Consider the following 13,796-nt stretch of genomic DNA (forward strand, 5'->3'; position numbering starts at 1 on the left):
AGCTGAATTCACCTTTCAAATTCTTTCTAAACCTGAAAAAGAAACAATGAAATTGCAAAAACAACAAGAATCAATTAAATTGGAAAACAAAATCTGGGAATTTCAAATTCTTTCTACACTTGAGAGAACAAAAAAAAAATGAAATTGAAAAGCGAAAAGTAGGAATTTCAAATTCTTTCTGCACGTGAAAAAGAAACAATGAAATTGGAAAAAAAGAAACAATGAAAGGGAAAAGCAAAAAGTACGAATTTCAAATTCTTTCCGCACGTGAAAAAGAAACGACGAAATTGGAAAACAAAACGTAGAAAATTTCCCACCAAATTATGTTCTGGTCTAGAGAACATGGCGCCATGGATTCACGTAGACATCAACAAATCTGTGGATATCTGTTCAACTCTGAACCTGATTGGGTTTAACTATTGAAAACGGGTATATATGATTCAAGTTGTAGGACCACAAATGGCCACACTCTTCTTCTCCTTAAAGTCCTACCGCACAATATAATCCTCAACCATGAATTCCACGCTTTCCAAAATTAACAATATTAAGGTGGTGTGACAGGGAAGGCCACTCCCACCCACCCGAAGTCTACCGCTCATTTTCTCCACCTCAAATTTTATATGAAAAAAACAATGTACTGCTTATCGTATTAAATATACATACCAAGTGTTGTATTTATTTCGTGGAAGCATCGCCACAATCCCACGTTTAGGAAGAAAAATAGATGACTATCACATTCTGAGTTCACGCATAAATAGAGGTTTGAACCTTTGAAGCACATCGTCGTGAAATCTAGTCACGCATCCTGAACACCCCGCCACACAGAAGTGGGTCGGTTACTAAAAGGAAAACAAATCCGCATACGGAGAGGCCGAAGAGCTCTAGCAAAATGGTTGCAAATATCAGGAGTCAGGTGCCAACGGATTCCTTCCATGTGATGAGAACGCCGATTGCAGTCATGTCTGTGGCTCCCTTCAGCCCCCACAGAGACTTTAATAGTCCCACCAGGCATCGCCCTTCAAAGCTACACAGGGGCACCATAATCCCAAGGACTGGTGCCAGGTTGGAATCCCAGGAGCCAACTTCGCCCAAAGTAGACTGTTTGGGACACATTAAGTTGAGGCGGAAATGGACCAAGTCCTCCAATCACAGCGCAGAAAAGAAACCCGGGCAAACGACGAAGGGTAACTTGCTATGCCAGATCATGAAGTTTATCTTCGGTAGCCATGGAGGGGGAGGGCAAGGAGATTGTGGGGCGGCCAGCGGTGGTGATTGTCCTACAGAAGAAGGTTGTAGGACGCCCTACCCTTTGCTAGGGCAACTCAAACGATACGCCTCAAGTTCATATGATGCTAAATTTAGCGATATTTATACCCGGACACACCCTTTTGTCGATCCATCGGGGTCACCATATAATAGGAGTCTGGGTAACTAAATTTTAATTTTGCAGGTTCGGGATTTTTGGGTCAGAAATTATCAAAACAACATAGAGGCGTTGGCATCGTCAATATTACTTATTTCGACCTGGGCTGCGAAGCAGCTGTCGCTGCAGTTTGGGACCTGGGTTAGATTACCACTCTGAGAGATTATTATGCATTCTGAGATTTAAATATATCCTCTTTTGGCGTGACCAAGATAGTATTCCTTTAAAAATCATTAATTTCGAGAGTTGTGCTGTACAGTTATTTTGTTTGTTCTCAAAGAGTAGAAACTTTGCGATCTAGAGCTATTTTGTGTTTTCTCAAAGAGCAGAAACTTGTGCTCAGAGGCAGTATAAATACTTGTCATCTAGAGCTATTTTGTTTTTTCTCGAATGGCAGAAACTTGTGTTCAGAGGCAGTAGAAATTATACTGTGTAACCTTATTTGAATGGAGTAGAAATCAGGAAAAATTTTAAATAAATATCAAAATAACGAGTATAATATGAATTAAGAAAAAATTTAAAATAAATATCAAAATAACAAGTATACTATACAGAGTTGTTTCTTAGTATTTGCTTTTTATACCCAAAAAAAAAAGAAAAAAGAAAAGAGTGGTGGATAAGAGTATTGAATAGTCCTTGCTTTTTATACAAAAATATAAAAAAGTATTGAATAGTACTTACGTCTTATAAATTTAATAATGAAATATATAGTTGAGAAAAATTAGTCTTTCTCAACTTCTTCATGTGAGTTAATGTTGTTGATTCCATTCTCAATAAAATTCAAGCCTAAAAATACCCCACCTACAAAATAAGAATTTAATTATTACACCCTTCTAAAATAAAAAAATCCATCTCCTTTTAAAAAAAGTTATCATATAACAAAAAAAAATCACTTCTTAATCTTAATTAATTAATTAATCAAAATACACGACTTCCAACCCATTCTCAAATTTAAGAGATAAAACCATTATATAATGGTATTTAGATGGACATCATTCTCAAATCTAAGAGGTAATATATTTTTATAATCGTTACCAACATAACTTATTTAAATCAATGGCTACCCTCATCAAGTCATTATAAACATTACCTTTCATAATCGATGTCATCTTGACTTTCTTATTTGAATAGCTATATTCATAAAGATTTGTCAGCGACAACCATGCTAATAGACACGATGCCATACAATTCCACTAGTCATCGCCTTTGCCTTGCATAGGTCTCCAACTGATAGCAAAAATCTGCTAGGGAAGGGATCGTTCGTATAGTGCTAAGCCTCAATGTCTTGACACTGAGACAGAGGCATGCACAGGGTGTCAAAAGAGGCCACAAGGACTAGAGGTTGTAGGGCATGGAAAGAAGTCGTCAAATAACAAGGGATTAGAGAGAGTCCTCGCTATGCTCTAAACCGTCAAGACATGTCGAAGGATAAACAATTGGTTTTGATAGCATGAGAAATCAACGAGAACTCAATCTATGAGATGAATCGACATTGTTTGAGATCAAACAGAACTCACTGTATATGAGAGGTACCATATAGTCCAAGACATCAATTGAAACTAGAAATCAGTGAGAAATCAACCTTGGTGAGGTATTGGCTCTGATACCAATTGACGGATTCATAGGAGCACAAAGAAAAGCAAAATCTTGAAACTAGAAATCAGTGAGAAATCAACCTTGGTGAGGAACTGGCTCTGATACCAGTTGATGGGATTCAGGGGAGCACAAAGAAAAGCAAAATCCTTGGCATTAAGAGCATAGTTACCAAGTTCGAATTTGAATTCGGATAATTCCAGACACAAAAAAAATTTCGAATAAATAATTTTCAATTCGGAAAAAAATGGATAGTAGACATTTTAAATATTTAGAAATATATAATTTTCTTTCTATAATAGTAACCACTTTTGCTCATTTTCTTCATATTAATTTTAAAATTATATAGACAATTTTAAAATTACAATTCATCAAACAAAACTTTCACTTTTCCCTCGAAAAAAAATTTATGTTATTTTCAAAACTCAAAACTTTAATCTAAAATTCATCCCTAATTCTAAATCTTTCTAAATTCAATTTTTAATTAATACATATTTAAACATTAAATATTAAAAACTTATGTAAAATTTATGCTCAATGTAAACATATTTAAAAATTCAATTAAACATAAAATTAATTCAAATTCTAACTTTCATTTTTCCCACCAAAATTTATCTTATTTTCAAAACTCAAAACTTTAACCTAAAATTCATCCCTAATTTTAAAATCTTTATAAATTCAATTTTTAATTAATACATATTTAAATATTAAATATCAAAAACTTGTATAAATTTTCTACTCAATATAAACATATTTAAAAATTCAATTAAACATAGAATTATCGCTAAATTTACAGTTCAATTTTTCTTAAAATTCAATTAAACATAGAATTATCGCTAAGTTTACAGTTCAAATTTTTTCATAACTGAGTTCACCGTTCAAATCTTTTTCAATCCGAAAAAGAAACAATGAAATTGAAAAACAAAAAAAAAAATACGACACCTATCCATTGTGGAGCTCCACGCGCTGGGCATTGTGTCATCACATAAAACTTTGTGTCCTTGCCATTTCTTCTGTTTGTTCGGGGTCATTGCTGCGATGTTCCATTTTCCATTTGTTTTTCTGCTCGGGGCCGGTTGTTGGTCGAAGCACCCCGCCAAAGATGGTGCGGGACGGCCCCAGAACCTGTGCGCTTCGTCTGATATGCAAGTGCTGTTACAAGCGTTTGTTCGAGGTTTAGGGTTTGTGGACCTGCGCGCTTCGTCTGGTATGCAGGTGCTGATGCAAATGCTTGTTCGAGGTTTGTGGTTGGAACATCGCTTCTGCTTTTCTTGTGGCTTTCCGCCTGGATTTCTTGGTCATTCTAGACTGCCGATTGTTTAGGGTTTCTCTAGTGGTGGTCTTATTCGCAGTTTCTGTTGTTTGGGGAGGAGCTTGTTGCAGTTTTACCGAGCTCAAGGTAATTGTTTAATTTGCTGTTTTGTGCAGGATTTTTTGCTGGTTTTCTGTTGTCTAATGGCTTTTTCTTCTCGTTGTAGGTGTGGAAAAGGTTGTTGCAGGTGTGGAGGTGGTCTGGCGAGCTCTGGGGAAGGTCGGTGACTATCACCGGTAGGATTTTAATCCTACCAGCAATTTCTGTGTGTTTTTCAACACAAACAACTCTGTTTGGATATTTTGTAAACTTTCTATTCCAGGGTTTAGGGTTTTTGTGGATAAGGGTTTAGGGTTTTTGTAGATATTTTGATGTTGTTTGTGGCTTTCAATGATGGTATTTGTGAATTTGTGAATTTTCGTTGTTTTCACTGTTATTTTCGATGTTTTCGTAGTCTATTTTGTTATGGCAGGACCTATTCGCATAGGCCTAGAGGAACAGAGCATTCCATTCATCTCTGTTATAGCCTAAACCTGCTCATTCCCATCCCCAAATGTTACAAACCCATATCCTTTTGAACGACCTGTAATGTTATCAGTAATAACCTTTGCCCCTTTTACAGATTGGTATACAACTCTGAAGGTCTCTTGTAGCAACTTGTTTGTGTCACCAGATGCCAAATCTCCCACGAATATAGTAAAATCTTCCGAACGCTTTTCTGTACTGCTATTCGTTGCCCAATTTAACCTGTAAAATTGTTCAGCCCTGGGCATCTATATGCCATTGTAATTTTGGAGAGCCATCTGGACCGTTGCCTGGCTCGCAAACTCCAAGAAGCCATAACCCTCTGATTGCCCAGTCTGCTTATAGCGAATAATCTTAATGGAATGAAGGTCCTGGAAAAAAACTAAACATCGGTGCAGATAATTCTCATCCATCCAATGCTGCAAACAGCCGATCCAGAGGGTCCTGATCTCCCCGACGGAGCTCTCTTGTTGTGGGGATTGCCGCACCATAACCTGAGGTTGGGGTTGGGGTTGGGGTTGGGGTGGCTGGGGCCAAAACCCAATTTTGGAGGCAAGGGCATCATCATCAATTGTTCTTGATGTTGCTGCTGCTGGGAATCGATCGCGAGGGCTGCCGTGGGGTCTTGCTACATCATTCTGAAATCTTTACAAGAACATGACATAAAAAATCCCAAATACAGTAACGCGCGCTCCAGTAAATCAATGTCAGCGTGATGGGTATGATAAAATTATATTAAGGCTGGGGAAATTTTGAACCAGAACCTGCCCCGAGCAGAAAGACAAAGGGAAAATGGAACATCGCAGCAATGACCCCAAACAAATGGAAGAAACCCTCTTGATATGTCTGATAGATTCCTTGTTTTTTTTGTTATTTTCGTCGTCCCGTGCCATCCTCGGCGGAGGGCTTCGCCCAAGAACCATCCAAGCCAACAATTCCCTCTCCTCTTGGCCAACAATTCTGCTCTCCTCTTGGCATCAAGGACAGAGCAAAGGCTCTGTCTGTCAACAGATAAAATGTGTTTAGGTTCTCTGATGTTAAGAAGCCTTCAGAATTGTCTCTGTATATAACATTTTTGTTTGTTTGTTTGTCCCCTTCTCTATTAGTTTACAGGAAAATTTTGTTCACAATGATGGGCTGCCATAGTTGGGCTTCATGCCCTAGCTATCTTGATGTACAGTTCTATATATACATGATTAAACGATACAAGTTTTACTTAACTGTTGCAGTTTGTAGCCACCGCAATTGAAATTTTTGTGTCCTATATATTTTTGGGGATGAGAAGATGATTAAATGATGCCAGTTTTACATGACTGTTGCAGTTTGTAGCCACCTCAATTGAAATTTTTGTGTCCTTTTTTTTGGGGGGGTTGAGAAGATGATTAAATGATGTCAGTTTTACTCAACTGTTGTAGTTTGTAGCCACCTCAATTGAAATTTTTGTGTCCTATTTTTTGTAGGGTCGAGAAGAGATTTGGGTTTAGGTATGGTTATTGGTCAGAAATGCATAGGATCAGGATGATTAAACTTCATTTGCTTAAGGATTTAGGTTATTCTCATATTTACAGCAATTATATTGGATGTGACTCTCTGGTCATATGGTGGTGAAGATCTAGACATGGGGTGTGTTGCTATATTAGTGATCTATGTTTGGACCTGGAACCTGAATTTGAATTTGAAGGTTTCATATTAGTGATCTAGGACCTGGAACCTGAATTTGAGTTCGAAGGTTTTCATATGGAAAAAAATATAGAGATGGGGTGTTGTTATTTTAGTAATTTATGTTTGGACATGGAACTAGGATTTTGAATATCTAAATTTAAATTTGAAGGTTTTTTCCTACTCTACTTAATAATGAGTGCTCTCAAAATCTTATTATGAGATAAGACTGTCTAGTCATTTGATTTCTGTATTTAGCCTTTTTCCTATACCTTTGGCCATTATCTCTTATCTATTGTTCATATCCAGTGTTTCCACTTCTGCAATGTTTATTTCATTTATTGGTCTGTAATAGTATTATAAATTAAAAGATTGGTTTTCTTGTTCATCGAACAGCAACAAATCATTCTATAGCTTTGTTGCAATATTCCTCTTGTTAATGAGAAATTTTCTTCTTCCCAGGCAATTTTTGGTCAATTTACAATTATTTAATTGTTGGTTTTGTCTCTTGCATAGTCTCTCTACGCCTGCTCGCAACGTTGAATCTACCCTATCGAATCTGAAAAATGACTGAAATAATAATCCTAACGCCCTCAGAATCCTATAATACAAATTTCATTATTTTTTTCCTTTTTATAAATAGATGTCAACTATATTTTAAAGATAAAGATAATTCTAGGCCAGCAATTCCCTCTCCTCTTGGCATCAAGGACAGAGCACAGGCTCTGTTTGTCAACAGATAAAATGTGTTCAGGTTCTATGATGTTAACAAGCCTTCAGAATTGTCTCTATATATAACATTTCTGTTTGTTTGTTTGTCCCCTTCTCTATTAGTTTACAGGAAAATTTTGTTCACAATGATGGGTTGCCATAGCTGGGCTTCATGCCCTGGCTATCTTGATGTACAGTTCTATATATACATGATTAAATGATACGAGTTTTACTTAACTGTTGCAGTTTGTAGCCACTGCAATTGAAATTTTTGTGTCCTGTTTATTTTTGGGGATGAGAAGATGATTAAATGATGCTAGTTTTACTCAACTGTTGTAGTTTGTAGCCACCTCAATTGAAATTTTTGTGTCATGTTTTTTGTGGGGTTGAGAAGAGATTTGGGTTTAGGTATGGTTATTGGTCAGAAATGCATAGGAGGATGATTAAACTTCATTTGCTTAAGGATTTAGATTATTCTCATATTTACAGCAATTATATTGAGATGGGGTGTTGTTATTTTAGTGATCTATGTTTGGACATGGAACTAGGATTTTGAATATCTGAATTTAAATTTGAAGGTTTTTTCCTACTCTACTTAATAATGAGTGCTCTCAAAAACTTATTATGAGATAAGACTGTCTGGTCATGTGATTTCTGTATTTAGCCTTTTTCATATGCAACTTGATAATGAGTGCTCTCAATTTCTCAAGTGTCCCCTCAATGAATAAAATTATCAGTGGCTTTTTGACATTTAATAAAACTTATTATGAGGTAGATTGCCTCCTCATTTGAGACTGTTTGGTCATTTGATTTTTGTATTTAGCCATTTTCCTAAGCCTTTGGCCATTATCTCTTGTCCAGAGTTGGAATGGAATGTTATTATTGAATTCCCAAACATCGCAGAAATGACCCCAAACAAACGGAGGAAATGGCGCGAACATAGAGATTTATGTGATGACACGATGCCCAACACATGGACCTCCACGGTGGACAGGTGTCGTACCGGATCCATGCGCTTTGACACACATAATAACTTATAGAAATAGTTTTATCATAAACAAAATTTTACAAAAATACATATTCCATTGAAAATTTCTTTTCAACACAGAGTTAGGTTGCCACAAGAAATCACTACTAGGATGTAAGCCAAAATGTTTCTATGACAAGAAAAAGATACAATCTAGTGTTGTAAGCCAAAATGTTTCTGTGACAAGAAAAAAATACAATCTAGTGTTGTAAGCCAAAATGTTTCTGTGCCAAGAAAAAGATACAATCTTGATGAAAAGAGATCTTGGTTATAGGCTAAAACTCCCTTTCTTAAATAAATCTCAACCCTTGACCTGTGGGTTATAGCCCACAGGCCTTATCAGAAGCGTTCTAGGCTTTGAGCCCTTTATAAACAATGGACTTACATTAAACTAGAGCCACGCCTTTATCGGAGCCTAAACACCCTTCGAAAGCATTACAATATATGTATTAAGCCTTAAAACCCCACGGCCACACATAATACGAATACACAGGAAAAAAACATAAAATCCTCCTCCGAACCCTTGGCCGGAACTCAAAATTAATACACCTGCCTTTATAAATATCAGCGGGTCCAACTATCGGCCATCACAATAATCCCTTAACTCTCCTTCCCTTTTTCTCTGATGCGATAGTCGCAATTCGCTATCGCGAGGTCTAAAGTGTTAACGGACCCGACGCCCCTTTATGCTGCTCCCTTATAACGATATCGGGCCAGGAATATCGGCGGTGTCGTTATCGCGACCTCTCCGGTTTGCGATGCGATGGGTCTTGCAGACCCGATGGCCCTTTATACTCTGCTTTATAATGATTTCGGCTCCGGAATGTCGGAGCTTACACTTCGGCGGTTCCAAAGGCAGCCACTCCTCTACACTCCTCCGATGCGATATTTGGGTCGGACCCGATATCGCATGAATCAATTTAATAAAGTTTCAATTCCGGAACAGTGTTCTGCTAAGGAATTATCATGAATTCTCTGTGTAAACAGAGTTATTCACAGGTAGTTTACGCACACCGATATAATGAAGACGAGCTTCAGTCAAGCATCACTTTAGTACTTCCCTCCTTTAATGGATTCAAAGCTCCCGTTCGATTCTTCTGAATCGCTGCAACTCCTCCTCCAAGGTTGTTCTGTCTTCCACTTGGATTCAATGTCCACAGTGATTCCTCTTAATCACTTCGTTCCCTGTGTCCTGCAGAATTCTTTCTACAACCTGCAGAGCCTACGAATTCATAGCAATTTATTCACGAAATACTTCTTAAATACATTGACACGGATAGGAAATAACTCAGAATATTTATTAATGGAAAAGCAGGGTTACACTCGAGACTCCTCGGTCTCGCTCACACGCATGCATAGGCACACAGGCCTAAATTTCAATTATACAAGGCCTACCTCTCTCACAGGCCTGCTTATCAACACTAGTGGCCTTCCTCTTGCCCGTAGGCTTACATATGGTTATATAGAACCGGGATTGGATTACTAATCCCATCCTTTCCCTAAATCACTCAAATAAAAGCTCTACATGCAATGCATACATATGACAAAAAGCCTCTTGAGGCTTTATTCCATCTTTTCCCTGTTTTAAAATAGAAAAGCCTCCTTATCACTTAATGGTCCACATCCATTCCTTTTATGCTTAAAAGCTCTCCCTAGTTCCTATGTTCTCATTTATTTATTTTGAGAACATCTAATTAAATCACACTCAAAAGCCTAAATATTAAACTGACTTGGAACTTAAGAAACTAATTCCAAAAATGCATGACCCCCTATGTCTACAATTTACAATGATTTTCCTTGGGCTGAATGCTCCTGCATCAAACTCCCAAAGTAGAAAATATTCATGATCTCCTGATCATGTGTCTTCTGGTCTTGGTATTCCTGGATCCCACACTTTGTTCTGCAAGTCATCATGTGCTATTGCTTGCTGTCTTTCTCCAGGTTCAAATGTCTCCAGCAAACATTTCAGCCATTTCTTCTCAAGCATTTCACCAACATGCTGTAAATTAGTTCCAGCATAACCTTCGTCTTCCCCTTCAACAATCTTTAGTAATTGTCCATCATCATCTTGATTGATTCTGGCAATCAAATCAAGTTCTTCAAACACTGTAACCTCATCCTCTATCACTGTAGCAGTTTCAAAATTCTGCCCCACAGTTCTCTCTTGGCTATTTAGGCAAGCCAACTCTTTATTGTCACCCATGGAAACAAGTTTCTGCATATGAGACATGACTGTCTCATCTTCTTTCTGCAACAATTCTTCTTCCCTCAAGACAATTCCAAGTGATGGACTATCTTCTACATCACCTGCACTCACAAAACACTTGTTGAAGTTAAAAACATAAGGCTGCTGTGCCTTATCTTCTTTTGGCTACAATTCAATTTGCTGCTCTGTTTTCTCCTTCTCCTCTGTCAGCATATCAGCATGCTGATTCGAATTCTCAGCAAAATTCATGAGACTGTCCATTAGTCTCTCTTCCACACCATCTATTCTAATGATGCCTTCCTGCTCTTGTCCACTGTAGTGAACTTCTTCTCCCTTAACCTGTTGCTGATTATCTTCACTTTGAAATTGTTTTCTTTCTATTGCCTCTTTACCATCTTCAAACAATCTCTGCTCAATCTCTTTAATCACATACTCATACTCATTCATGCTGTTTAATGAACCTGCAAACAAATTACTGCATCTTCCTGCTTCCATGCCTACTTGAGACACATGTTCTTCTTCAGAAGCTATGACTACAACTTCTGTTCTACTGTTGGGTTCTCTCATCAATATCTCCAGCAGTTTAATCTCCTCTTCACACTTAGCAAGCACTTCATCACAATGCTCTTTCCTTCTAGCTTCATCCTTTACATGTTGTGTTACAGTATTAAAACACTATCTTCCTTTGATCCTTGTAGTCTCAAGGTCTTTCTACTGTAGCAAATCACTACTTCCCTCATTCAAGAGGTCTTCTCCATCATACTCTGTTCTTCTAAAGTACTCCTCCAAACTTTTAACATCTCTAAAAGACTGTCCATCCTCTTCAAAGCACTCTTTGTTAGTGTTCCTTTTTCCTTTACTAAGTCTTTCCCATAGACTTCCTCTTCCTTAACATCTTTCAGTAGATGTTCTTCTTTCCTACTGTTTGTCTCAACGGTTTCCATGGCTATCTTCACTGTGCCTATCATCATACTGAATTGATGATCCTTTACTATGTTTTCAGCTAACATAGTCTCTTCCTCAAGTTTTCCTTTAGTCCCTGGCTGTTTATCTCCTCTGAAGATATCTTCAAATGGCTGTTTTTCTCCTGCAGTATCTGCCATCATACACAAACTATCAGTTTTAAAAATATAAGACCTTATGGTCTCACTTGATGGTTCATCCATCATTCCTCCTTGCTGTTCTAAATCATTCATATGATTCAGAAATTCTTCGATGGTCTCTTCTTCAATCTCATCAAGCCCTTCACTTAGTTGCTTGACATCTTCCACCAACTGTATATGAGATCTATCTACCTCATCTTCTTCCAGAACAGAATTTAGATTCTGCTGGTCTTTTTCCTTCTTCATGACAATATCAGCCAATTGTCTTTCACCTGAAAACATACACAAATTGTCAGATTTAAAACTATGTGACTCTTCGGTCTTACTTGAAGTTTCAGTCTTCATCTTCACTATCTCCCAGAAATTCTCCTTGTTCTGGTTCACAAATGGATTCTTCCATTTCAACTTCCTTGAGTTTTCCCTTCAACCACTTCACTTCCTTTTGTTGCAGCCTTCTCTGCAACTTATGCCACTTTACTTCCTTCTTACTTAAGACCCAACCTAGTTTCTGGCTTTCCTCAAGCATTCTCCTTAATGCATTGAGTTGTTCTTTTAATTCAGAAACCTCTTTGTCAATTTCCTCTTGACTCATATTCTTGCCATTTACCTTGACATCCTCTTTCTTATATCCTCTACTATGGCTTTTCTCTGAACCTCTGCTATGACTATCAATAGTCATCTTCTTCTCTTCTTTCTTCATGAGCTCCTTTGCAACAAGCCTCCACAACAGCTAGTCCTCCTGGCTGCAATCTTTCCTCACTAAGCTCTCCTCACTTAGTCTTTTGGTAAGTACAGGTCCTTTGTCTGGAACCTTTTCCTGAGCAACACCTTTGCTCCTTATAGGCTTTTTCAATCTCTCACTCTCTCTTGAGAACACTTCAGTTGTCCTCTCTATCCAATTTCTTATTGGATTCTTCAGGTTCACTGCCACTTCTCTATAAGGGTATTCTCCTTACTTTATCTTTAAGAACTCACTTGGTTCTTCTCTCACATCTTTTCTTGCTATCGCCTATGCATTAGCATAAAAACACACATTCTTAATTTAAAATAGAATATAACATATTACCTCTCTTTCAAGATCTCAGCATGATGTTATTCCACCCATTCTTCTGCACTTTGAATGGTTTGTCCTCTGGTTGGTTTCTCAAGTCCTTTTGCCTCCAAAACTTGCATTAACCAATCTTGCTTTCTCCTTCCTTTAAGGAATTCTCTATTCCTGTTTACTCCAAGCCTCTGCTGGAATTGCTACAATCTCCCACTGTAGTCTTTTATCATTCAGCTCACTGCCTTTTCCTGTGTGCATGTTCCTCTTCAAAGAAATCTTCCCTGCTTTATTTTGGTTCTGACAGTAATGCTGCTTTTAAATAAATCTCAACCCTTGACCTGTGGGTTATAGCCCAGAGGCCTTATCGGAAGCGTTCAAGGCTTTGAGCCATTTATAAACAATGGACTTACATTAAACTATAGCCATGCCTTTATTGGAGCCTAAACACCCTTCGCAAGCATTACAATATATGTATTAAGCCTTAAAACCCCGCGGCCACACATAATATGAATACACAGGAAGACAACATAAAATCCTCCTCCGAACCCTTGGCCGGAACTCAAAATTAATACACCCGCCTTTATAAATATCGGCGGGTCCGACTATCGGCCATCGCAATAATCCCTTAACTCTCCTTCCCTTTTTCTCCGATGCGATAGTCGCAATTCGCTATCGCGAGGTCTAAAGTGTTAACGGACCCGACGCCCCTTTATGCTGCTCCCCTATAACGATATCGGGTCCGGAATATCGGCGGTGTCGTTATCGCGACCTCTCCGGTTTGCGATGCGATGGGTTCTGCGGACCCGATGGCCCTTTATACTCTGCTTTATAATGATTTCGGCTCCGGAATGTCGGAGCTTACACTTCGGCGGTTCCAAAGGCAGCCACTCCTCTACACTCCTCCGATGCGATATTTGGGTCGGACCCGATATCGCATGAATCAATTTAATAAAGTTTCAATTCCGGAACAGTGTTCCGCTAAGGAATTATCGTGAATTCTCTGTGTAAACAGAGTTATTCACAGGTAGTTTACGCGCACCGATATAATGAAGACGAGCTTCAGTCAAGCATCACTTTAGTACTTCCCTCCTTTAATGGATTCAAAGCTCCCGTTCGATTCTTCTGAATCGCTGCAACTCCTCCTCCAAGGTTGTTCTGTCTTCCACTTGGATTCAATGTCCACAGTGATTCC

General features: G+C 38.2%; 1 protein-coding gene and 1 pseudogene across 1 annotated transcript; one reads left to right on the plus strand and one right to left on the minus strand.

The window, feature by feature from the left end:
• The first annotated feature begins 889 nt into the window (after window positions 1-889).
• On the plus strand, window positions 890-4,568 carry LOC149265058 (uncharacterized). The gene is made up of 3 exons (XM_089401652.1): window positions 890-1,427; window positions 4,197-4,256; window positions 4,495-4,568. The coding sequence occupies exons 1-3, from the start codon at window positions 890-892 to the stop codon at window positions 4,566-4,568; spliced, it is 672 nt and encodes a 223-aa protein (XP_089257778.1).
• Window positions 4,569-4,783: 215 nt separating this feature from the next.
• LOC149265059 (polyadenylate-binding protein RBP45 pseudogene) lies at window positions 4,784-10,480 on the minus strand (annotated as a pseudogene).
• Between the last annotated feature and the right edge of the window lie 3,316 nt (window positions 10,481-13,796).

Source organism: Pinus tabuliformis, chromosome 6 (genome assembly GCF_031772625.1).
Source record: "Pinus tabuliformis cultivar Carrire ecotype Pingquan chromosome 6, CPIR1, whole genome shotgun sequence".
NCBI lineage: Eukaryota > Viridiplantae > Streptophyta > Pinopsida > Pinales > Pinaceae > Pinus > Pinus tabuliformis.